At 36.1% G+C, this 26,414-nt stretch overlaps 1 protein-coding gene across 7 annotated transcripts in view; it reads right to left on the bottom strand.

The window, feature by feature from the left end:
* GDPD4 (glycerophosphodiester phosphodiesterase domain containing 4) overlaps positions 1 to 26,414 on the bottom strand; it is a 138,886-nt gene that overhangs the window by 37,420 nt on the left and 75,052 nt on the right. For 6 of the 7 annotated variants that reach the window (XM_059930731.1, XM_059930733.1, XM_059930730.1 and 3 more), the window contains one exon: positions 4,692 to 4,846. In XM_059930731.1, coding sequence (XP_059786714.1) covers positions 4,692 to 4,846 — 155 coding nt within the window. Of the gene's footprint in view, positions 1 to 4,691; positions 4,847 to 5,920; positions 6,143 to 26,414 lie in introns of all 7 variants that reach the window. The other variant, XM_059930737.1, reaches the window with a different exon arrangement.

Raw genomic sequence — 26,414 nt, 5'->3', positions numbered from 1 at the left:
CTAAGATTGGTGGGTTGCATCAATGTCAATACCTTGGTTTTGATATTGTACTAAAGTTTTGCAAGTTTTACCATTGGAGTAAACTGGGTAAAAGGTATACAGGATCATTTTGTGTTATTTCTTACAGGTTAATATGCAATTATCTCAAAATAAAAAGTTTAATTAAAAAAACACAATTTTAAAAAATATAATAAAAATGTACTCTGGGGTTTATAACAAAAATATTATTTATAACAACAATAGCACAAAGGGCAGCAGATAGTCAATGGAATTAAGATTTTAATATTCTATACTTTATATTATGGAATAATTTAACTCAAGGTGGATTGTAATAAGATAAGGATACTTTTTACAATTCCTAGAGCAACCAGTAAAAAATAATTTAAAAATGTAAGAAGCCAGTAGAGGAGATAGAATAGAATACTAAAAAATAATTAACTAAAAAAAATTAAAAGGCAGGAAAAGAATGACCAAAATAACCAACCTAGAATAAAAAGGACAAATAGAAAAAATGGTATGATGTAATATAAACCCAAGTATATTAATTATTAAACTAAATATTAATGGGCCAAACATTCCCATGAAAAGCAGAGACTGTCCTACTAAATATAAAAGCAAGAACCAATAATATTTTTTAAGAGATGTTTATAAGAGATGTACTTTAAATATAAAGACACAAAGCAGTTGAAAGACAAAGGACACAAAAAGAAATTCACACAAATACTGATTATAAGAAAGCAAGTGTGTCAATATTAATAAAAGTAATCTTTAGACAAGAATTATAACCAGAGAAAATGGACATTTCATAATGAAAGGGTGGATTCACCAGAAAGATCTAACAATTCTAAAATGCAAATACACCTAATAAAAGTTTAAAATATGAGAAGCCAAACAACCATAACAATCACAATAACAGCAACAAACAGAGCTAAAGGGAGAAATATACAAATCAACAATCATAGTTGGAGATACTACACCCCCTTCTCCATAACTGACAGATGATGCACAAGGAGGCCTTAATTTCTCTCTGACTGAAGAGGTTGCTCCCAGAAGAAAGAAGGAAGAAGCATGGTCTAATCTCCTTGTCAACATGATACCTACATCTTTTCTAAATAGAATGATAATATTTACCAGGAAGAGAGGCCTTATGTATAGAACATTTTTTAAAAGGATGTTTGTGGTTGAGTATTTCTTTATTATATATTTTGTAAATAAATACAGAATGTGGATTTATGATGCATGCGTCCCTGGAGAAAGTCACATAAGCTATACAACTCCCTGGGAGTATTAAATGCAGATGTTCTGTAACTCAAATGCTCTCCTTCTAAGTGAAATAACCCTGCAAACACTCACTTGGAGGTCGTATCTATTACCGTGGGCCACAGAGTATGTGTCCAATAAAGGAAGAAACCTGCAAAGTTGAAATCAATGTCTCTGACCTCTCCTTGCTTTGTCTGAGCCTCTTGATAGACTGCTGTATCTTTGAAATTAATTATAAAACTTCATAGTAGGTAAGTTCTCTGATGTGTGTGAGTTTGATCTGCAAACTAATGTTTTGTGTTAACTGAATAGAAAAAGCAGGGGGAAAATGTAGTATAAAATGCTTAAAAAGACTATCAACCAATTTAAACTAATTGATATTTATAGAATATCACACCCAACAAATGAAGAGAGCTCACCTTTTTTCAGGTGGACATGGGAAGTTCACCAAGATATACAATATAGTGGTCTATAACACAAGTTTAAATACATTTAAGTATTGAAATCATGTGTTTTATAATGTTCATCGAGCACTCTTGATTAGCACCAAGGTGAGCTTTGGTGAGATTTTTTATCATTTCTATGTGTCTGGACTACAAGAAGAAATCAATGGGGGAGGAGATTTATAAATCAGCATTCATGTCAAGACAAATCAAAATAATGCCTCTATTATTTCAATCAATAAACCATTTTTATTCCCAACATCTGATATACACATTGTGTCCATCTGTTTGTATTTTGAATTGACAGCTTTGCCTTATACCAAAACAAACCTTTCAAAGGCATGTCAATAAAATTAAAAATTTTAAAAGAAAAACAATAAAGTATTGAAATCATATAGAGTTGTTCTCTGGTCACAGTGACCTTAAATCAGAAGTCAATAACACTAGAGTAGATGGAAAATCCTCAAATTTTAAAAAAGTTAGCAACACATTTCTAAATAATCCATGAGTCAAGTGGGAAATATAAAAATTTTTAAATATTTTAAACTGGATAATAAGAATATATCAAAATTATTGGTAGAATGCAATTAAAGCAATGCTTGCAGGGAAATTCATAGCTTTAAATGTTTACATTAGCAAAGAAGATCTAGAAACAATCACCTAATTTTCTGCTTCTAAAAGAAGAGCAAATTAAACCTAAAGGAAATAGAAGAAAGAAAATAATAAAGATAACAGCAGTCAACGAAATAGGAAAGAAAATGTGCAACAGAATAAAGCTAACGAAGCCAAAATTTGGTGTTTTGAAATGGTTAATAAAATTCATAAACCCCTGGCAAGACTGACCAAGAATCAGAGGGAAAATAAAAATTTCCAGTACCAAAATGTATTGGAACTACAGGTGACAGTTGCACAACATTGTGAATGTACTAAATGTCACTGAATTGTTTACCTTAAAATGGTTAACTTTATGTGAATTTCACCTCACTAAATTTTTAATAAATTAAAAATTTTTTAAACACTTAAAAATTCCCACATCAGAAATAAAACAGAGGGCATCTCTATATTCATATAAGTTTGATCAAAGTAATGTACTTAAAGCATTCTCAGTCAAAATGGCAAGGTCACAATGTTTTGTGAGTGTGGTCTGATGGAAGTAAGCACTGATCACAGAGAATGTATTGGAAATGTGATCATAATAAGTATTCTGGTCATGAACAGTATACAAATAACAAGTTACAACCGCTTAACTTCTTAAAATTTAGTGTTTCTTGAGGGGAATGACTTGGAATAAAATCTGCTCATGAACGGTCATGATCAACCTTGTATTATAGGCATACGGAAAAAACCCTTATTCTTCTAATTAGAATATATAGTTTCCTTAAGAAAAAGGATGATGCCTCGCTTATGTTGACTTTTCACATAAAACTAGCATGGCGCACTGTACATATTACTACTCAGTGAATATCTGCTGAGCTAAATTAAACTGCTTGATTTTCTAATAGGACTCAGGATATGATCTCTCTTAAGTCTGATGCCAGCTGAAACTATGCCCATATAACTACGGCCAAGGAATAACTAAAGGCTTATTAGTGAAAGAATTTGGACTCTGGAGTCTGTCAGGCCTATATTTAAATCTCAGTGTGGTTCCTTACTGACCAACTGTATTGATGTTGGTGAATTACCTAACCTCCCTGAACTTTTCCTCTTTAGAGGCAAGATTCCTCATTCGCAGAATGGTGGTGATGATAATTTCCAGGGCACAGCATGTAAGGATGGTGATGATAAAAGCAACATTCATACGACAACATATGAACAACATTATGTTCATACATTTGCCCAGCATTTTGCCCTGTGCATATATGAATTATGTCACTTAATCCTTTAACCATTCTATCAAGTTACTGTTATCCTTAATTTTCAAATGAGAAAACTGATTATTAGAAACTTGTCCAAAGTCACACGTGTAGCTGATGGGTAAGCCAGAATTTCAAAAAGAGCCTGTGGTCTACCAACAGAACTTGACACATAATAAAGGCTCAATAGTGGAAGCTATTATAATTATTTCCAACTACTAGATTAATCTAAATTATGATTAGGAGAGAAGGAAATCATCTTGGAGCCATTTTCTCTTTGATAAAAAAGTAAAAGGAAATAGAAATACACTCAAAACAGAGGAGTAGTTGGGCAAAGAGAAATCTTCTGAATGGGAAAAAGAGGTAAAACATGTATAATTATCTAATTCTAAAAGAAAAAATACATATTTTATGATCATCTCCCCCCATGGCCAGAGAGGCCAGAAAAGTCGGAACATGAACAGAGGTGTATCCAACAGCCTAGCTCATGGCTTGAGACACAGAAAGATATTTAGGGGAATTTTTACTAGCTCAAGGAGATTTTGGAGATATGTATGTATATCTGAACAAAAAATATATATATAAGTTCAGACTGTCTCTGAAGCATTTACAATTATCAGAAAAAAAATTATTTTTAATCTAAGAGAAAGGGAATATGGATTAAATTAAACAGTGATTAATAATAGTTAAGTTTGAAAAAGTTACCATTTTATTCCCAGGTGCTTTTAATTCTGAAAATCTGTCTCTGATTATATATTTATAAATGTGGTGGTTAAGAATTTCAGTTTCTTCTCATACTTGGCTGTTTTAAGGGTTTTTCTAATAATGATTTAATTATGTTCTGAATTTTATCTATAAGAAATCTGGCCATCTGGATTACAAAGTTATTTACAAGGTACTGCAATGCATCTAGTAATGGCAGAAGGAAATCAACAACTTTCTGAGTTCTGACTTTTCAATGATCAATTTATATAAAAACAAAAACACCAAGCACACAAAAAGGTGTGTTGAATGATGAGAGATTGAAGCATGAAGGAGGATGAGGTGGGAGGGGGAACCTAAGTAGCTTGGTTGGGATGCAGATTTCGTGCAAGTAAGGCAATATATGCCAAAAGAGATGTGGTCAAACACTTACCTCAATCCACTGTAGAACAATCTCTTGTAGTCAACATTTATTCTACTGATATTTTCTTTTCTGAGGCGTTCAATGGAGAATAACTGGCCCACTTGCTGAAAACCAGGAGCTCTTTTCCTGACATACTCCCTATCAAAACCAGGCACCCAAAAAATCTGTAAGGAAAAACAGGAAGTCTTTCAGTGGATAATCCAGCCGTTTGGGTACAAACAGCCCCAAGTAGAATGGGTGGAGCCCCATTCCAGCATGGGTAACAGTCCATAGGGAGCAGAGAGATTCTAGCCCTTGGTGATAGAGTCAACCTGGCCTAATATTGTCTAATGAATTCTTATAATGGGGCTTTCACCCAGGTTGTTCTGGAGCTGAGTTTTCCCAGTTAACATCATGGGACCAAGGGTCCACTGTGTCCTCACACTAGCCAGAGTGGATGAGAAGCTGGTACGTGTGGATGAAAGGTGGGAATCATAAACATCTCCTCTGGCTAATGATGCTAAAAATCATCTTTGCAAGGAGTCATTTCCTGCCAACAGGGAATGCTATTATGACTCATCTGTGGAAATAGTTCTATTTGCAAAAAGACACATATTTGTTTCACTCATAGCTTTCTTCTATATTCTGAGAATTTAAGACATTTGGAATGACTGACTGCCCAAATGCAGAGTTGCTTCTGAAAAACATGATGGAAAAGTCTCTGCTCAAAAAGTCTCTTTATATGTCATTAATGAAAGCCAAGTCCTCAAAGCCTTAGTGTTCCATACCGAGGCTCTTTCTTGTTTTTTCATAAGGACCAATGGCAATAGAACTTGAGTGGCTTGGCCAATTAAATAAATTATTCCCCCCAGTGGGGAGCAGCAACTAAGAGAAGAAAGAAGGGGTAGATTCTTTCTCCCCGTTACCTCGAGGCTCTTTCTAATAGCTGTATGCTGGTGATGGTGCAGGTCACATCATATAGCCATTACACACATTCCCTTTTAACAGAGTGGTGACATTTCATTTGGTTTGTAATAGCAAATAGCTTCAATGTTTTTCCCCACTGATGTAAATTTAATTGGGTCATTCTTAGATTGCCACATATAGCTGTATAAAGTAGTCATCTCCATTTTTACAGGGAGCAAAATTATTTTAGGATTCCAGGGAAGATCTACAAGGTAGGTCAGATTCAGCTGCTATGCTCCTGGGACACGCTACCCACCTCCCAACCTCTACCATAAATACTAAGATAGACATACCAGATGTTGCTCAATCTTAGAGTCAAGGATCACGCTTACTACATGGCGGACATACGAGCTTCTGTGAAAATGTCTTGGTGCAGGGGCATTAAGATCAAATATCACAGATTTTTTTTCCTTCTGTGCAAGTTCCAATAATTCAGTTAGTTTTGGAATCTTCTGATTTCCTGCTTTTTCTCTATCAGCCTCTGATAGGGGCTTCATATTGTAAAATGGTTTGAACTAAAAATAAATATATCATAGAAAACATTGGCTCCTATCAAAAGCATTTTCCAATTCTCCTGCTTTTAGCCGCACACCCAGCCCTACCTCCATGTTGGTCCATTATCATTCAACCCACCAGGCCCTTCAAAATACTGGTCCTGAGAAAAGATTTGCCAAGAAGAGAAATTAAATGTAATCTCCATAGGTAATCATGGTATTTGGAATGATTTATTCTATATTGTAGAACCTGTTGTATTTGTACTGAAGGTCCTTCATGTTCTTGTCTTAGACTTCCTTTTCAACATTTTTCTTTCTATAACTCAAAGTATTACAATCCCCTTTCAGTTGCACTGGCTTCCACATTTTCTCTCACTGTTCTAGTTTTGTGTAATGGAAAGAAAATAGGCTTTGACTTCAGACTGAATTGAATTCAATCCCAGCTCTATCACTCACTTGCCTTCCTTACCATATCCACCTGTTAAAATCCTATCCTCAAACTGCAAAGCCCAGTTCAAATGCTACCTCCTTAATGAACCCTCCCTTAAATATTCCTAAACTAAAGAGACTTCAATGGTGCTAAACCCCAATGACCCATTTTTAGGTCTTTGTAATTGTATGTCCCATTCTGCCTTCTACAGTCATTTGTACATATCCTAGACCAGATTCAAATTCTAGCTTCATATACTTCTTGCTGTGTAACATTGATAAAATCATTTAAAATTTCAAAGTCTTCATTACCCTAATATAAAATGGGGAAGGGGAGAAGTAATCTATGTATTCACAGGATTATTTTGAAGATCAAGTATGATAAAATATTTATCAGGTCTAGGAGCGTGTCTGGTACACAGAGAAGTGCAGAGTTCACAATAGTTCCCTCACTCTTTACTGCTTCTACTGGAGTGCAACTCCCTAATGGCAGGAACTGTTATAATTTCTTTGCAGTACACAGCATTTCATCTTATACCTCAGTCCATACACATATTAGCTATACTAAGTTTAATAGATGGCTACTTTTATTGTCATTTGCCAATTTTAGATCATTTGTAGGTAAAGTCAGTGACAACAGGCTATCTCTCAGGAGAAGGAAGCAGCAGCTACCTCACATTTTACCAAGAATCAAATAATCTCTCTTTTTCTCTGTACAACTTTATCTTCATTCTCCTTCTCGCCCTTTCTATTTCTTCTCCATCCTTTGACTTCCTAAGCAACCTGCCCTTTCTCACCTTTTTCTCAAGAAAGAATAAATCACATTGCACAATATTCCCATGCTATACCTGAAGGCAGATAGTAAGTCTGGAATTAAACCATGGTCTACATCTGAGTAGAGGTTTATAAGTAAAGGTTTTCTTAATCCTCAGGAAAACAGAAATCTGCTTTGGAATACAAGCTTTTGTTAGATTCTACCAGATCTAGACCAACTGATTCACTAAATCACTAGACCTTCATGAGGGGAAAATTGTTAAAAGAACAGGATGGGAAAGACCAAGAAAGGATTTAAATAACTCAGCTGTGCATAATTTTTAAAATGTCCCTGAATGGGCAAAAGGAATAAGAAATGCACTATACAAGGACATTTATTTATGAAACCTTTACTTTAATGATAAAGTGGATGAAAAATTCAAAATAGTAAAACTATAAAGATTAATCAACAGGAGAGTTTAAAACTAGATTCCAGTAATCTCTAAACAGCATTACAGGGTAGATCTAATATCTGAAGTAAGTTGAGCCTCTTTTTTATATATAAAATGGGGGGACTTATTCAGAAAAATAAACCAGAAAGGGACAATGCCAGTTTAGACTATCTCCAATATAAGGTTGAACATTTTCAAAACAGTACTAAAAAGTCCTTGGTTCTCTATGCCTACGCTTAGAAAAATTGCAAGTAGAAGAGCCAGTGGGTGATCCAATGTATCATATTGGTTTAGAAGTAGGAAAATTATCCAAAATCTGCCCAATGATGCCACTTTGAGGGAAACAATACCACTCAACAGACAATTATGATGAGAACTATCTGTAAATATCAATGAACAACAATACAGTTTTCTTGTTGATACAGGTACAACTACCTTTACTATTAATGTCACTACCATAGAAAATCAGATTTCTCAGAGTACTAAAACCAAGAAGTGGGAATTTTTAACAATCTTAAGTCCTTTTCCATGTCTTTATCTATAACTGTCAGAAGAACACTCCTTTCTTCTCTATGGCACATTCTTATAAGTTTTGTTAGGAACCTACTTTGCAAGAACCACCAGAAGAAATGTAGCACAGACAAATTACTATCAGGAGTCACAGAAAATTCTACTGTACATTATCAAATTATAACTATGGACATGAGTATGTTGATTCAAAAAAATAACCAAATAATTGTTCACGGTACCAGAACCCAAGGGGAAAAGAGGCAGAATAATTGGAGTTAAACCCACAAGAGTTCAGATTGACTCTGTTGACACTGTTGCCTAAGATCCTATTAATGCTGAAGTTAGAAAAGATCTAAGCCAACTATAACAGGCAATATAACAAGGCTTAATTATCCCTTGTATTAGTCCAAGCAATATGTCTATTTTACATGTTTTTTAAAAACCCCAAAACTGAGATGGTGGTCTGCCACCAATATTTGTGAGCTATTAACCAAAGAGTTATACCTCATTTTCTAGCACTGCCTAACCTGAATGTACTCTCTTTGGTCCTATCTTTACTTTCTTTCATGTCCTAGTTTATAAAGATAGCTAATATTTATTGCTTTCACCAGAGCAAAATCAACACTTCACCTGGAAAGTTATGTTTCAGGCATTTATGGAAGTCCCATCCTACTTTTCTCAAATCTTAAACCAAGATCTTAAGGATATGCAGTAACCCATACCCATCTTGAAATTCTAAGACTGACTCTATAATTCTATTCACATAGACTCTAAGGAGAAATTTTAACTCTACAAAATAACAGTTCATTATCCAGGAATCAGCAAACTTACCCTGTGAAGGGCCATACACTAAACATTTTTGACTTTGTTAGACATATAGTCTATGTCACAATTATTCAACTCTGCTATTATATTGCAAAAACAGCCATAGACAATACATAAGTGAATAAGCATGGCTATGTTCCAATAAAACTTTATTTATGGATACTGAAATTTGACTTCTATATAATTTTTATGTGTCATGAAACATTATTCTTTTGATTTTTCTTCAACCATTTAAAAATGCAAAAACCATTCTGAGCTCACAAGCTATATAAAAATAGTCAGTGGGCTGGATTTGAACAGCAGGCCATAGTTTGCAAACCCCTGACCTAGGCCATGACCTATTGGCTAAGGAGAGACATAATCTAGTGAGAGATTACAAATTATACAAAATTATCCAAGGCCAAACACTAAAGAAAATTAAGATGATTTCTGGGATTAACTGGATGTTGTAGAGTATAGGTAGCAAGCTTTTTTGAAATAGCTCTCTGTATGATTTGACTTACATCTTGGAACCATTCTCACAAAACACAGAAAACAGAAAGACCTTCAGTGATCTCAAAATATTTCTTCAACCATCATCTTTGCTGATCTTCCAGATCATCATAAACCTTTCTTTTTGAAAGTAAAAGGTAAGGCCATAGTCTATGGGTATTAATTTAACAACATGACATACATCAAAGACTCTGCCTATTAATGCCTATTCGCTGATCCAAGGCTTTTTATCTTTGCCTCAGAAAAACATGCAGTCTTAGCTAAATTAGTCTAATAATCTTCAGATCTCATACTAGGTACATCTTTCTATTTTATGGTACCACATTCAATGTAATGCCTCTTGTTAACTTAAAATATCCAGTATTTTTATGTTAGTTGATTAATTACAAAATACCTACTTTCTCTTTCTCATATTACCAGTCACTAATGTAACACGCTTAATAGCAACTGTATTATCCTTATCAACAAAGGAGAATCTCATCATTTCTATAATTTGAGAACTGTCCGTACCTGGAACAGATCTTTTGGATACTCCTATATCAAATATTGATTTAATGTTATTTATTGATAGGTTAAACTTAAAAATGAAAAAAAGTAATAAATAATAGGCTGATTATGCAATAATTTTTCTAGATTCCCTTATAGAATCTCAGATCCATTACCGGATATCAAATTGGCTCAACTGGCCAAAATTATGGCTCTCTCTATGGCATGTGGGATTACTAAAAATAAAAGGGTAAATATATACATTGCTTGTTTGCTTTTCAAGTGGTTCACAACTCTGGAATGTTATGGGGAAAAAAAAAGAGATTTTTAACCTCTTCAGTTATCTGTATTAAAAATGAATAATAAATACATGTATTACTAGATGTTTTGGAACTCCCCAAACAAATTGCTGTCCTAAAGGTAGAGCTCCACAGTAAAACAGACATTAAAGGAAATGCTTTGGCAGATCATCAACAGATGATCTAAACAGAATGCTCTGATTAATATCCTTAGACAAGGGCCTCTTACAGAGAAGAAAGACCAACCTATGGAATTCAAGAATTCCATCATTAATGCAAACTTGGTAACTGAAGAGAAATTTATTCTCTCACAGTTTGGAGGCCAAAAGTCTAAAACCAAGGTGTTAGCAGGCCCATGCTCACTCTGGCGGCTCTGGCGGAGAATCTGTCTGTACTAGCTTCAGGTGACTGCTGACATGCCTTGGCCTTCTTTGGCTAATAGCCACATCACTCCAGTTCCTACCTCCGTGATCACATCACTTCCCTTCTCTGTGTGGTCTCGTCTATATGTATGTCTGTTCTCCCCTTGTCTCTCCATTACAACAATACATGATTATATTTAAGGCCCACCCAGATAATCCAGGATAAGCTCCTTCTTTCCAGATCCTTAACTTAATCACATCTTTTGCCTTTATGATAATGGTCACAGGTTCTAGGGATTAGCATGTGGCTATATCTTTTCTGGGGTCACCAATCAACCTACTACACCAATTTTATCAATAATGATTATTTGTGTAAGTAATACCTAAATGAAGGGAAATATACTTAAGCTAGTAGAAGATTTTAAAAAATGCTTGGGATGTAATAGTGAATGTTTGTCATGACAATTCTCAGAGAAAATATACATAAAACTTCACTAAAGTTGGTTGTGTGTCTTGTGTAATTTCTGTCTTCTTTTAATATGTGGGAATCAAGCTTTTTGATGTTAACCCAGGACAAGGTTAAATGTTCTGTGGGGCTGTTAGACCTCTCCAATTGTAGGACTCCCCAAACCCTTAGAAAACAATATCTGCTTATAAAGAATCTGAAAAAATAGCATATTTCCTAGGAAACAGCCTTCTAAGGATATTGATTCCATCACCAGGAACTGAATAATTTGAGGTAATTATCAAAAATTTGTCTTTCACTTTGGCTGATACAATAAATACATAATTTATTATAGTATTATAAATAACATAGCCCAAGCCCTTGGCATACAACATCACAGTTTAAATTCTTTAGCCTGAGTAAATATATAAAATAAAAAAGCACTAAATTTACTTTTAACCAACTAGCACCATTGTTAACACTTTGTGTTGTAGCTCCATTGGGTGGCTGATGTTTATTAAATGCAATTACAAGGACTTGCATTGGACTTGGTTTTGTGGCAGTGGATGGTACTTGAAATGCAGTGTTTCAGGAAAATTAATTTATCAATGCCATTAACTGTACATTTTCAACAACACTGAGAGAGAAGAAATGAGTATGACACACAGATTTGCTTACTAAGCCCTGGATACAAGATAACCATTCATTCAGCAAGCTTATGCTGTGTGTTCATAAAACACCAATCCTGCTCTCAAGATATTCACAGTATAGTAAGGGAGATAAGACAGACAGACAGACAAATAAAACATGATATAAGTTCCATGACAGTGGTCATTGAAAAGTGACCTTCTTAGAGTTGGACTACCGTAACAATAAGATACAATTTGCGGAAAACTTCAAATGCATTATTTAATTCAACCTCAGAACACTACATTAAAAATGAAAAAACTGAAGCTTGAAAGGATACATGACATGCCCAATTGTTCAACTAATAGGTAAATGATAAGTGACACCCAACTGTTCAACAATTGATGAACAATTCCAGGCAAAAATCTAACCCTGATGCTGGGATTCTTTCCTCAGCTGTATTATTTCCCACTATAAATATCATGCTAGAATAAAGGTATTCAAAGTACTGGTTGGTCATGAGGTGGGGAGTTTGTACCAGAATATATTTTAACCAACTACTTTCTTCACCAAGAAATCTTGCTATGGAAAGAAAAAAGTCCACTGAACTAAACAGTGTGTTTAGTGACACAGCTGATTTAAATTATCTGGTTTTTCTAGAATAATAATAATTAAAGACAAATAGGTGGGTACAATAAGTTACAGAAGATTTGAGAGAAAGTGAACTATAGTTGCCTTAGTTTATGATAACTGAAAATAATGAATGTGGTAAGAATCAATTAAATGCATTAAAATTTTGACAAAGCTGGTTCAGAAACAAACTCATTTAAGATTTTTTCAAGTCTTGTGAATCATTTACCAACAAATGTTATATTATTGCAAGATTGTAATTCAGTTTTCTCTTTGTTAAAATGACAAAACTGATCTTTGAATATTCAGTCTTTTCCTTAAAATATGGACTAAATCTTTATTTACATTGTGGGTCATCTGCCCAAAATATCTGTCCTATTTTTCCCCCAAATAACTGTGTACTTTGTGGTAACCTTGGCATGCCTGGTATTATTTTTAAATAAAAACAGAAGTTCCTCACTTCTGAAGGAACTCAAGTTTCCTTAAAATTATGTTATCTTCTGCTATTTTTATTTTAAAACATTGTATTATCAATCTGCTTAATAGGTAGTAAAACTACAAACATTCATTGTTCTCAAGTACTTAATATTCTTAAATGACCAACCCACTACAATAACATTTTTTATATCACCTTTCCAGTATAGGACTCTAAATTCAGAAAAACAGAACTCCTTGAACAACGCAGGAGTTAGAGGTGCTGATCCCCACGCAGTCAAAAATCTGACTATAACTTTACAGTCGGTCCTCTTTATCCACAGTTCTGCATCTGCGGATTCAACCAACCACAGATGGTGCAGTACTTAGTATGCATTTTTTAAAATCTGCATGTAAGTGGACCCATGCAGTTCAAGCCCATGTTGTTCAAGGGTCAACTGTAAAATTATTGAATACTTTTGTAACCAAATTATGTGCTGTTTCTTAGACAGCAAAATATCAAAGGTTGACTTCTTCATGCTATACGCCATATCCTACTTACAAGCAAGAAGGATGCCAGAAACAATTAGATATGTTTGGTATGCTCTGAATTACTTTTAATCTTGGCAATATTCCTTGTTTAGAAATCTATGGTAAGTGTATGTTTATCATTATAAGCAACAGCCAAATGGTTTTCCAGAGTGGTTGTATCATTTTGCATTCCCACCAGCAATGCATGGGAGTCCAATGGATCCATATTCTCACCAGTTATTGCTATTCCCATGACTTTCTCTTTTTGAAGTCATTCTATAGGTTTTGCCATAGTATCTCATTGTGGCTTAAATTTGCATTTCCTTAATGATTAATTAAATTGAGCATCTTTTCATGTGCTTATTTCCCATCCATGTACTTCTTTGGTGAAGTAGCTATTCAAATATTTGGCCATTTTTTAAATGGCCTAATTTCTGATTTTGGGGTGTTTTTTTTTTATTCTAGATAAAAGTCCTTTATCAGATATGTGATTTGCAAATATTTTCTCCCAGTCTATGACTTGTCTTTTCACTCTCTTAACAATGTATTTCACAGAGCAAGTTTTTCATTTTGATAAGGATCAACTTATCAATTTTTTTCTTTTAAGGATCATGCTTTTGTTGTTCTAAGAACTCTTTACTAATCCAGGGTCACCGCAATTTCCTTCTACACTTTCTACCAGAAGTTTATGCTGAATAATAAAAACAGAAGATTTTATTTTTAAGTGTCATTTATTCCTTCTCTGATGCTCTTTCTTTCATGTCGATCCAAGTTTCTGACCTATGTTATTTTCCTTCTCTCTGAAGAACTTCTTCTGATGTTTCTTGCAAGGCAATTCTCTTGGTGACAAATTATCTCAGTTTTTGTTTGAACAAGTCTTTATTTCTCCTTTAATTTTGAAGAATAATTTTGCTGGATATATAATTTTAGGTCAGTGGGTTTTTTTCTTTCAACATTATAAATTGTATACTCTTCTTGTTTGCATGGTTTCTGATGAGAAGTCTGATGTAATTCTTATCTTTGCTCCTCTGTAGGTAAGGACTTTTACCCCTCTCTTTGGATTCTTTTGTCTTTGGTTTTCTGCAGTTTAAATATAGTATGGCTAGGTATAGATCTTTTGGGTATTTATCCTGCTTGGTGTTCTCTGAGCTTCCTGGATATGTGGTTTGGTTTCTGTCATTAATTTTGGAAAATTTTCTGCCATTAGTACTTCAAATATTTCTTCCGTTCCTTTCACTTTTTCTTTCTCCATTTGGAATTCCTATCACATATATGTTATACCTTTTGTAACTATCCCACAATTCTTGGCTATTCTGTCCTGTTCTTTTCTCTTTTTTTTTTTTTGCATTTCAGTGTAGGAAGTTTCTAGTGATATATCTTCAATATCACTGATTTTTCCTTATCATTTTCCAGTCTACTGATGAGTCCATCAAAGGCATTCTTTATTTCTGTTAAATGTTTTTGATTTCTAGTGGTTCCATTTGATTCTTTCTTAGAGTTTCCTTCTCTCTGCTTACACTACTTATTTTTTCTTTCATGTTGTCTACTTTTTCCATATTTCTAATATGTTAGAGCCCTTAACATATTAATTATAATTATTTTAAATTATCTGACATTTCCAAAGTCTGTGTTATATCTGAGTCTGGTTGTGATGCTTGCTTTGTCTCTTCATACTGTGTTTTTCCTTGTCTTTTAGCATATCTCATAAAATTTTTCTGTTAGTTGGATATGATGTAAACAGTAATAGGAACTTAGATAATCATGCTTTTACTGTCAGGTTTTTTTTTTTTTAAAGAAATTCACGTTCTTTTATTTATTTATTTATTTATTTATGACTGTGTTGGGTCTTCGTTTCTGTGCAAGGGCTTTCTCTAGTTGCGGCAAGTGGGGACCACTCTTCATCGCGGTGCACAGGCCTCTCACCATCGCGGCCTCTCTTGTTGTGGAGCACAGGCTCCAGACACGCAGGCTCAGTAATTGTGGCTCATGGGCCCAGTTGCTCCGTGGCATGTGGGATCTTCCCAGACCAGGGCTCGAACCTGTGTCCCCTGCATTGGCAGGCAGATTCTCAACCACTGCGCCACCAGGGAAGCCCTACTGTCAGGTTTTATATTAATCTGGCTAGGACCTGGACTATGTTTAATGTCTGCTATAGCTATAGGTACCAGAGGATTCAGTTTCCTTGTTTTATTTTGTGTCCTATCCTATTTCTCTGGGTTCCTTAAGAACTTAAACAGAGTCTGTGTTGCAGCTCTCTCAGTCATAATCCATTTTTATTATACAGAAGCCCTGTCCATGTAGCGGTAAGGTGCTGAGGAAGGGAAGTATACTATAACCTTATGATTAAGTCTTTGTATTTTTTTAGTGGGTCTGAGTCTGGGCTACGACTTTCAAAAGCATTTCTTAGTATTTTTTTCCTCTACCTTTACATGACAGGAAGGCTAGAGAGGGCTTGAGTTGACTGATTTCCCTTCCCATGTATTAGGTAAGGTTATGGTAATGTGGTTACCTCTGGAGACTAAGCCTTTGTAATGGAGAATACTCTGGATGTATTTCAAAAGGGTTATATTCTCCTTTCCCTGCTCAAAACAGGAGATGATTTTTTTTTCTTGATCTTCACTGTAAGAACCTGATGGAGTTCCTGCAGGCAAAACCCACAAAAATGTGGGGGCCTGTATAAAACTGGGCTCTCAGGAGTTTTTAAGACTCAAACTAGGCTTCAGTCTGATTGCAGGGAGAGGATTGGGGTTGGCTGCATGAACACAGCCTGAAGGGGTTAGCACACCACAGCTAGACGGGAGGGATCCGGGAAAGGGTCTGGAGCTGCCGAACAGGCAAGAGACTATTTCTTGCCTCTTTGTTTCCTGGTGCGCGAGGAGAGGGGATTCAGAGCACCACCTAAACGAGCTCCAGAGATAGGCGTGAGCTGCGGCTATCAGCGCAGACCCCAGAGACGGGCATGAAATGCTAAGGCTGCTGCTGCCACCACCAAGAAGCCTGTGTGCGAGCACAGGTCACTATCCACACCGCCCCTCCCAGGAGCCTGTGCAGCCCGCAACTGCCAGGGTCCCATGATCCAGGGACAACTTCCCCGGGAGAACGCACGGCGCTCCTCAGGCTGCTGTAACGTCACGCCGGCCTCTGCCGCCGCAGGCTCACCCCGCCATCAGTACCCTTCCCTCCCCCTGGACTGAGTGAGCCAGAGCCCCGAAACAGCTGCTCCTTTAACCCCGTCCTGTCTGAGCGAAGAACAGAGGCCCTCAGGCGACCTACACGCAGAGGCGGGTCCAAATCCAAAGCTGAAACCCAGGAGCTTTGCGAAAAAAGAGAAAAGGAAATTTCTCCCAGAAACCTCAAAAGCAGCAGACTAAAGCTCCACAAACAACTTGATGTACCTGCATCTGTGGAATACCTGAATAGACAACGAATCATCCCAAATTGAGGAGGTGGACTTTGGGAGCAAGACATATTATTTTTTCCCCTTTTCCTCCTTTTGTGAGTGTGTATATATATATATGCTTCTGTGTGTGATTTTGTCTGTATAGCTTTGCTTTCACCATTTGTCCTAGGGTTCTGTCCGTCTGTTTTTTTCTTTTTATACTTTAAAAATTTTTTTTTCTTTTTTTCTTAATAATTATTTTTTATTTTTTTATTTTAATAACTTTATTTTATTTTATCTTACGCCGTGTGGATGAAAGGCTCTTGGTGCTCCAGCCAGGCATCAGGGCTGTGACTCTGAGGTGGGAGAGCCAACTTCAGGACACGGGTCCACAAGAGACCTCCCAGCTCCACGTAATACCAAACGGTGAAAATCTCCCAGAGATCTCCATCTCAACGCCAAGACCCAGCTTCACTCAATGACCAGAAAGCTATAGTGCTGGACACCCTATGCCAAACAACTAGCAAGACAGGAACACAGCCCCATCCATTAGCAGAGAGGCTGCCTAAAATCATAATAAGGCCACAGACACCCCAAAACACACCACCAGATGTGGACGTGCCCACCAGAAAGACAAGATCCAGCCTCATCCACCAGAACACAGGTACTAGTCCCCTCCACCAGGAAGCCTACACAACCCACTGAACCAACCTTAGCCACTGGGGACAGATACCAAAAACAACAGGAACTACGAACCTGCAGCCTACAAAAAGGAGACACCAAACACAGTAAGATAAGCAAAATGAGAAGACAGAAAAACACACAGCAGATGAAGGAGCAAGGTAAAAACACACCAGACCTAACAAATGAAGAGGAAATAGGCAGTCTACCTGAAAAAGAATTCAGAATAATGATAGTAAAGATGATCCAAAATCTTGGAAATAGAATAGACAACATGCAAGAAACATTTAACAAGGACCTAGAAGAACTAAAGAGGAACCAAGCAACAATGAAAAACACAATAAATGAAATTAAAAATACTCTAGAAGGGATCAATAGCAGAATAACTGAGGCAGAAGAACGGATAAGTGACCTGGAAGATAAAATAGTGGAAATAACTACTGCAGAGCAGAATAAAGAAAAAACAATGAAAAGAACTGAGGACAGTCTCAGAGACCTCTGGGACAATATTAAACACACCAACATTTGAATTATAGGGGTCCCAGAAGAAGAAGAGAAAAAGACAGGGACTGAGAAAATATTTAAAGAGATTATAGTTGAAAACTTCCCTAATATGGGAAAGTAAATAGTTAATCAAGTCCTAGAAGCGCAGAGAGTCCCATACAGGATAAATCCAAGGAGAAACATGCCAAGACACATATTAATCAAACTATCAAAAATTAAATATAAAGAAAACATATTAAAGGCAGCAAGGGAAAAACAACAAATAACACACAAGGGAATTCCCATAAGGTTAACAGCTGATCTTGCAGCAGAAACTCTGCAAGCCAGAAGGGAGTGGCAGAACATATTTAAAGTGATGAAGGAGAAAAACCTACAACCAAGATTACTCTACCCAGCAAGGATCTCATTCAGATTTGATGGAGAAATTAAAACTTTACAGACAAGCAAAAGCTGAGAGAGTTCAGCACCACCAAACCAGCTTTACAACAAATGCTAAAGGAACGTCTCTAGGCAAGAAACACAAGAGAAGGAAAACACCTACAATAACAAACCCAAAACATTTAAGAAAATGGGAATAGGAACATACATATCGATAATTACCTTAAATGTAAATGGATTAAATGCTCCCACCAAAATACACAGACTGGCTGAATGGATACAAAAACAAGACCCATATATATGCTGTCTACAAGAGACCCACTTCAGACCTAGGGACACATACAGACTGAAAGTGAGGGGATGGAAAAAGATATTCCATGCAAATGGAAATCAAAAGAAAGCTGGAGTAGCAATTCTCATATCAGACAAAGTAGACTTTAAAATAAAGACTATTACAAGAGACAAAGAAGGACATTATAAAATGATCAAGGGATTGATTCAAGAAGAAGATATAACAACTGTAAATATTTATGCACCCAACACAGGAGCACCTCAATATATAAGGCAAATGGTAACAGCCATAAAAGGGGAAATCGACAGTAACACAATCATAGTAGGGGACTTTAACACCCCACTTTCACCAATGGACAGATAATCCAAAATGAAAATAAATAAGGAAACACAAGCTTTAAATGATACATTAAACAAGATGGACTTAATTGATATTTATAGGACATTCCACCCAAAAACAACAGAATACACATTTTTCTCAAGTGCTCATGGAACATTCTCCAGGATAGATCATATCTTGGGTCACAAATCAAGCCTTGGTAAATTTAAGAAAATTGAAATCGTATCAAGTATCTTTTCCGACCACAACGCTATGAGACTAGATATCAATTACAGGAAAAGACCTGTAAAAAATACAAACACATGGAGGCTACGCAATACAGTACTTAATAACGAAGTGATCACTGAAGAAATCAGAGGGGAAATCAAAAAATACCTAGAAACAAATGACAATGGAGACACAACGATCCAAAACGTATGGGATGCAGTAAAAGCAGTTCTAAGAGGGAAGTTTATAGCAATACAAGCTTACCTCAAGAAACGGGAAACATCTCGAATAAACAACCTAACCTTGCACCTAAAGCAATTAGAGAAAGAAGAACAAAAACACCCCAAAGATAGCAGAATGAAAGAAATCTTAAAGATCAGATCAGAAATAAATGAAAATGAAGGAAACAACAGCAAAGATCAATAAAACTAAAAGCTGCTTCTTTGAGAAGATAAACAACATTGATAAACCATTAGCCAGACTCATCAAGAAAAAAAGAGAGAAGACTCAAATCAATAGAATTAGAAATGAAAAAGGAGAAGTAACCACTGACACTGCAGAAATACAAAGGATCATGAGAGATTACTACAAGCAACTCTATGCCAATAAAACGGACAACCTGGAAGAAATGGACAGATTCTTAGAAATGCACAACCTGCCGAGACCGAACCAGGAAGAAATAGAAAATATGAACAGACCAATCACAAGCACTGAAATTGAAACTGTGATTAAAAATCTTCCAACAAACAAAAGCCCAGGACCAGATGGCTTCACAGGCGAATTCTATCAAACATTTAGAGAAGAGCTAACACCTATCCTTCTCAAACTCTTCCAAAATATTGCAGAGGGAGGAACACTCCCCAACTCATTCTATGAGGCCACCATCACCCTGATACCAACACCAGACAAAGATGTCACAAAGAAAGAAAACTACAGGCAAATATCACTGATGAACATAGATGCAAAAATCCTCAACAAAATACGAGCAAACAGAATCCAACAGTACATTGAAAGGATCATACACCATGATCAAGTGCGGTTTATTCCAGGAATGCAAGGATTCTTCAATATACGCAAATCAATCAATGTGATACACCATATTAACAAATTGCAGGAGAAAAACCATATGATCATCTCAATAGATGCAGAAAAAGCTTTCGACAAAATTCAACACCCATTTATGGTATAAGCCCTGCAGAAAGTAGGCATAGAGGGAACTTTCCTCAACATAATAAAGGTTATACATGACAAACCCACAGCCAACATCATCCTCAATGGTGAAAATATGAAACCATTTCCACTAAGATCAGGAACAAGACAAGGTTGCCCACTCTCACCATTATTATTCAACATAGTTTTGGAAGTGTTAGCCACAGCAATCAGAGAAGAAAAAGAAATAAAAGGAATACAAATCTGAAAAGAAGAAGTAAAGCTGTCACTGTTTGCAGATGACATGATACTATACATAGAGAATCCTAAAGATGCTACCAGAAAACTACTAGAGCTAATCAATGAATTTGGTAAAGTAGCAGGATACAAAATTAATGCACAGAAATCTCTTGCATTCCTATACACTAATGATGAAAAATCTGGAAGTGAAATTAAGAAAACACTTCCATTTACCATTGCAACAAAAAGAATAAAATATCTAGGAATAAACCTACCTAAGGGGACAAAAGACCTGTATGCAGAAAATTATAAGACACTGATGAAAGAAATTAAAGATGATACAAATAGATGGAAAGATATACCATGTTCTTGGATTGGAGGAATCAACATTGTGAAAATGACTCTACTACCCAAAGCAATCTACAGATTCAGCGCAATCCGTATCAAACTACCAATGGCATTTTTCACAGAACTAGAACAAAAAACTTCACAATTTGTATGGAAACACAAAAGACCCCGAATAGCCAAAGCAATCTTGAGAACGAAAAATGGAGCTGGAGGAATCAGGCTCCCTGACTTCAGACTATACTACAAAGCTACAGTAATCAAAACAGTATGGTACTGGCACAAAAACAGAAACATAGATCAATGGAACAGGATAGAAAGCCCAGAGATAAACCCACGCACATATGGTCACCTTATCTTTGATAAAGGAGGCAAGCATATACAGTGGAGAAAAGACAGCCTCTTCAATAAGTGGTGCTGGGAAAACTGGACAGATACATGTAAAAGTATGGAATTAGAACACTCCCTAACACCATACACAAAAATAAACTCAAAATGGATTAAAGACCTAAATATAAGGCCAGACACTATCAAACTCTTAGAGGAAAACATAGGCAGAACACTCTATGACATAAATCACAGCAAGATCCTTTTTGACCCAGCTCCTAGAGAAATGGAAATAAAAACAAAAAAAAAAACAAATGGCACCTAATGAAACTTAAAAGCTTTTGCACAGCAAAGGAAACCATAAACAAGACCAAAAGACAACCCTCAGAATGGGAGAAAATATTTGCAAATGAAGCAACTGACAAAGGATTAATCTCCAAGATTTACAAGCAGCTCAGGCAGCTCAATAACAAAAAAACGAACAACCTAATCCAATAATGGGCAGAAGACCTAAATAGACATTTCTCCAAAGAAGATATACAGATTGCCAACAGACACATGAAAGAATGCTCAACATCATTAATCATTTCAAAACTACAATGAGGTATCATCTCACACCGGTCAGAATGGCCATCATCAAAAAATCTAGAAACAATAAATGCTGGAGAGCGTGTGGAGAAAAGGGAACACTCTTGCACTGTTGGTGGGAATGTAAATTGATACAGCCACTATGGAGAACAGTATGGAGGTTCCTTAAAAAACTAAAAATAGAACTACCATATGATCGAGCAATCCCACTACTGGGCATATACCCTGAGAAAACCACAATGCAAAAAGAGTCATGTACCAAAATGTTCATTGCAGCTCTATTTATAATAGCCAGACATGGAAGCAACCTAAATGTCCATCATCGGATGAATGGATAAAGAAGATGTGGCACATATATACAATGGAATATTACTCAGCCATAAAAAGAAACGAAATGGAGTTATTTGTAGTGAGGTGGATGGAGTTAGAGTCTGTCATACAGAGTGAAGTAAGTCAGAAAGAGAAAAACAAATACAGTATGCTAACACATATATATGGAATCTAAGGGGAAAAAAAAAAGGTCATGAAGAACCTAGTGGCAAGACAGGAATAAAGACACCGACCTACTAGAGAATGGACTTGAGGATATGCGGAGGGGGAAGGGTAAGATGTGACAAAGTGAGAGAGTGGCATGGACATATATACACTACCAAACGTAAAATAGATAGCTAGTGGGAAGCACCTGCAAAGCACAGGGAGATCAGCTCTGTGCTTTGTGACCATCTAGAGTGGTGGGATAGGGAGGGTGGGAGGGAGGGAGATGCAAGAGGGAAGAGATATGGGAACATATGTATATGTATAACTGATTCACTTTGTTATAAAGCAGAAATTAACACACCATTGTAAAGCAATTATACTTTAATAAAGATGTTTAAAAAAAAAGACTCAAACTAGTTCACACTCAGCCTTCAGCAATTATTCAATATTACCACTTATACTTAAACTGTTCCTACCAGTTACTGGCTCCAATGGCTTCTGCTTCTGGTAAGCTGATCTTGGCTGTGGTTCTCTATATTCACTTGTCTCTCCACATTTCAGAGTAACGGTTTGCCCCACAACTTCAATTCTCAAATGTATCCAAGAAAATTCATTGATTTTCAGTTTGCTTGGATTTTTTCTTGTTTTAAGGAGGGCAGTGACAACTTCCAAACTCTTTACATATCAAAGTTGAACCTGGAATTCCTCTCTGATTAGATTAAGGGGGTTTTGGGGTTTGCTTTCTTCAAATATTGACTTTGTATCCTGTGTCCACCCTAAACGCACCTATTAATTCTTGGATATTTTTGGTAGATTCCTTGGGATTTCATACATAGACAATCAGGTCCTCTGCAAACAGAAATCGTTCTCTTTCTTCCTTTGCAATCTGTATGCCTTTTTCCTTACTTATTGCACAGGCTAGGACTAACAATATGATGTTGAATAGAGTGATGAGGCATCCTCCCTTTTTCCAGGTCTTATGGAAATGAATTCAGTCTTTCACCATTCAGTATGATGGCGGCTGTAGGTATACTGTTAAGTTGCTTTCTGTTTTTAGTTTTCTGAGAGAGTTTATCAAGAATGGAACTTGATTATATTATTTTCTTCTTTGTGTATGTTAACATGATAAAATTCATTGATTTTCAACTGTGAACCAGACTTGCATTCTCAGGATAAAACCCCTTCGATCATGTTATCCTTTTTATATATTACTGGATTCAGTTTGTTAATATTTTGTTGAGGATGTCTACATTTTTATCCACAAGGGATACTGTTCTAAAGATTTGTTCAAACGGCTGGGACTTCCCTGGCTCTTCAGTGATTAAGACTCCGTGCTCCTGATGCAGGGGGCAAGGGTTTGATCCCTGGTCAGGGAACTAAGATCCCCCATGCCGCACAGTGCAGCCTAAAAAAAAAAAGGATTTCTTCAAATGCCGTTTTATGGATTTGTTATCAGAGAAATGCTGATATCATAAAAATTCATTAAAAATTATTCTCTCCTCTTCTATATTCTGGAAGGTATTTGTAGAATTGGTCTTATTTCTTCTTTGTGCATTTTGTAGAATTCACCAGTGAATATGTAACCAAGCAGGACCCCATGGGGCCTTCCCAGGACAGACCCTCCCCCATATCCTCTACTTTAGCTCCTCTCTGAAGTACCTAGATAATAGTATTTGATGCACATTTCCTGAGTTGTTTTGCAGATGTAAAAATCCCCCCTCTCCAACAAATGGAAGATGTTAAGTACTTGAGACCATGAGTACATAGTCTCAGGCCTTCTGGAGCCGAAGGACTGATAACGTTAACCCCTGTGACACCACCCTTATACCTCACCATCAGCCAATCAGAGAATTGTGCACAAGCTGATCACATACCCTTCGAACCCCCGCTCCCTCACCTGGCTTTTAAAATTGCTTTGCCGAAACCCTTCAGGGAGCTCGGGGCTTTTTAGGGCATGAGCCACCTCGTCTCCTTGCATGGCCTTGCAATAAATCTTTCTCTGCTCCAAACTCCGACGTTTCAGTTTGTTTGGCCTCAATGTGTATTGCGCACACGAACTTATGTTAACAAATACATCAGGAACTGGAATCTTCTGTTGGAAGTATTTACACTACAAATTCAATTTATTTAATAGATATAATACTATTTAGTTTGTGCATTTCTTCTTGAGTGAGTTTTGGTAGTTTGTGTCTTTAAAGAATTGTTCCATTTCATCTAAACTGTCACCTTTATGAGCATAGAGTTGTTCATAGAAAATGGTGTGCTGCTAAATGTTTAACAATGGGCTCTCCATGAATATAAAGGCCTGATCTGTACTGTTTGCCAATTTTTTTTGCTTAAATACTACAACCATGCCTGATATCATAACTGGTTTAACAACTAGTTTCAAAAGTTCTGAAATGTAATAATTGGCCCTCATGAGCCAGTATGAGCCAGCTCCACAGTTCACACTATTTCGTTATTATCCTTTTTTAATGCCTGGAGAGTCTGTAATGAGGAACATTCTTTCTTTCCTTAATATTGAAAATTTGTCTTCTCCATTTTTGTCTTGGTCAGTTGACTAGAGGTTTATCAATTTTGTTGGTCTCTTTAAAGAATAAGTTTGTTTCACTGACGTTTTCTATTTCTCTGTATCTATTTCATTGATTTCTGCTCTTTATTATTTCTTCTGCTTATTTTGGGTTTAATTTGCTCTTCCTTTTCTAGTTTCTTAAAGAGAAAGCTTAGATTATTTATTTGAGACTCTTCTTTTCTAATATAAGCAGATAATCCTAGGGTTTTTCCTCTAAGCAGTGCTTTAGTTGTAGTCCACCAATTGTAGTATGTTGTATTTTTATCTTCTTTCAGTTCAAAGTATTTTCTAACTTTCCTTGACATTTATCTTTTATCTATGGGTTATTTAGAGGTGTGTTTTTTTAATATTTGGGAATTTTCCAATTCTAAAAAAACCAAACAGAAATTCTGGAGTCAAAGAACTCAACAAATGCAGTAGAATGCACTGAAAATAGAGCAGATCAGATGAAAGAGAGAATAAGTGAGCTGTAAGATAGGAATCTAAAAATAATTTGGGTAGAAGACGAGATAGAGCTAAGGTTTTTAAAAAGTAAAAAAAAAAGAAAAAAGAAAAAAAAATCCCTGCAAGAGCTATCAGACTCCATTATTAGAGCCAACATAAGAATAATGGGTATACCAGAAAGAGAAGAAAAAGAAAAGGGGGCAGAGAGTTTACTTAAGGAAATAATAGTTGAGAAATTCCAAACCTGGGCAAAGACCTGGACATACATGAAGTTAATTGATCACCTTATTATCTCAGTGCAAAAAAACCTTCTCCAAGACACACTATAATGTAGCTGTCAAAAGTCAATGATACAGAAAAAAAATCTTAAAGACTGCTGTTGGGGGTGGTGGGGAGTAACCTGAAAAAACACCAAAAAACCCACTAGACTACCATCAAATTTCTCAGCAGAAACTCTACAGGCCAGGAGGGAGTGGAATGACATATACAAAATATTGAAAGATAAAAATTGTCACCCAGAAAACTCTATCCAGCAAAGTTATCCTTCAGATATGAAGGAGAAACAAAGGCTTTCCTAGACAAACAAAAGCTGAGGGAATTTGCTACCACTAGACCTGCCTTACAAGAAATGTTGAAAGGAACTCTTCTATCTGAAAAGAAAAGACAAAAGTACACAAAACTCTGAGTAAGGTGATAAATAGGACTAGGAAACTGTAACTCTATTTTAGAATAGGGTGTTAAACATTTGATTATAGCATAAAGGTTAATGGAAAAGAGCACTAAAATGAACTACAGCCACTATAATTCAGTAATGAAATCACAGTATAAAAAGAGATAATTTCTGGCAGCAAAATTATAAAAGGGGAAGAACAAAAGGACAGAACCTGTATGGGCAAATGAAGATAAGTTGCTATCAGTAGAAAATGGACTAATTTATTTATGAGACATTTTATTCAAACCTCATGGTAACTGCAAAAGAAAAATCTAGTGCAGAGACATGAAACATTTAAAAAGGGGGAAACTGAGCAAACTATCATGGAAAACCAATTTAAAAAGGTATACGAAGAGCTTGGCCAAGATGACAGAGTAGGAAGACCCTCAGCTCACCTCTCATGG

The sequence above is a fragment of the Balaenoptera ricei genome, chromosome 8, assembly GCF_028023285.1.
Source record: "Balaenoptera ricei isolate mBalRic1 chromosome 8, mBalRic1.hap2, whole genome shotgun sequence".
NCBI lineage: Eukaryota > Metazoa > Chordata > Mammalia > Artiodactyla > Balaenopteridae > Balaenoptera > Balaenoptera ricei.
This window is presented reverse-complemented; position numbering and strand designations above follow the sequence as displayed.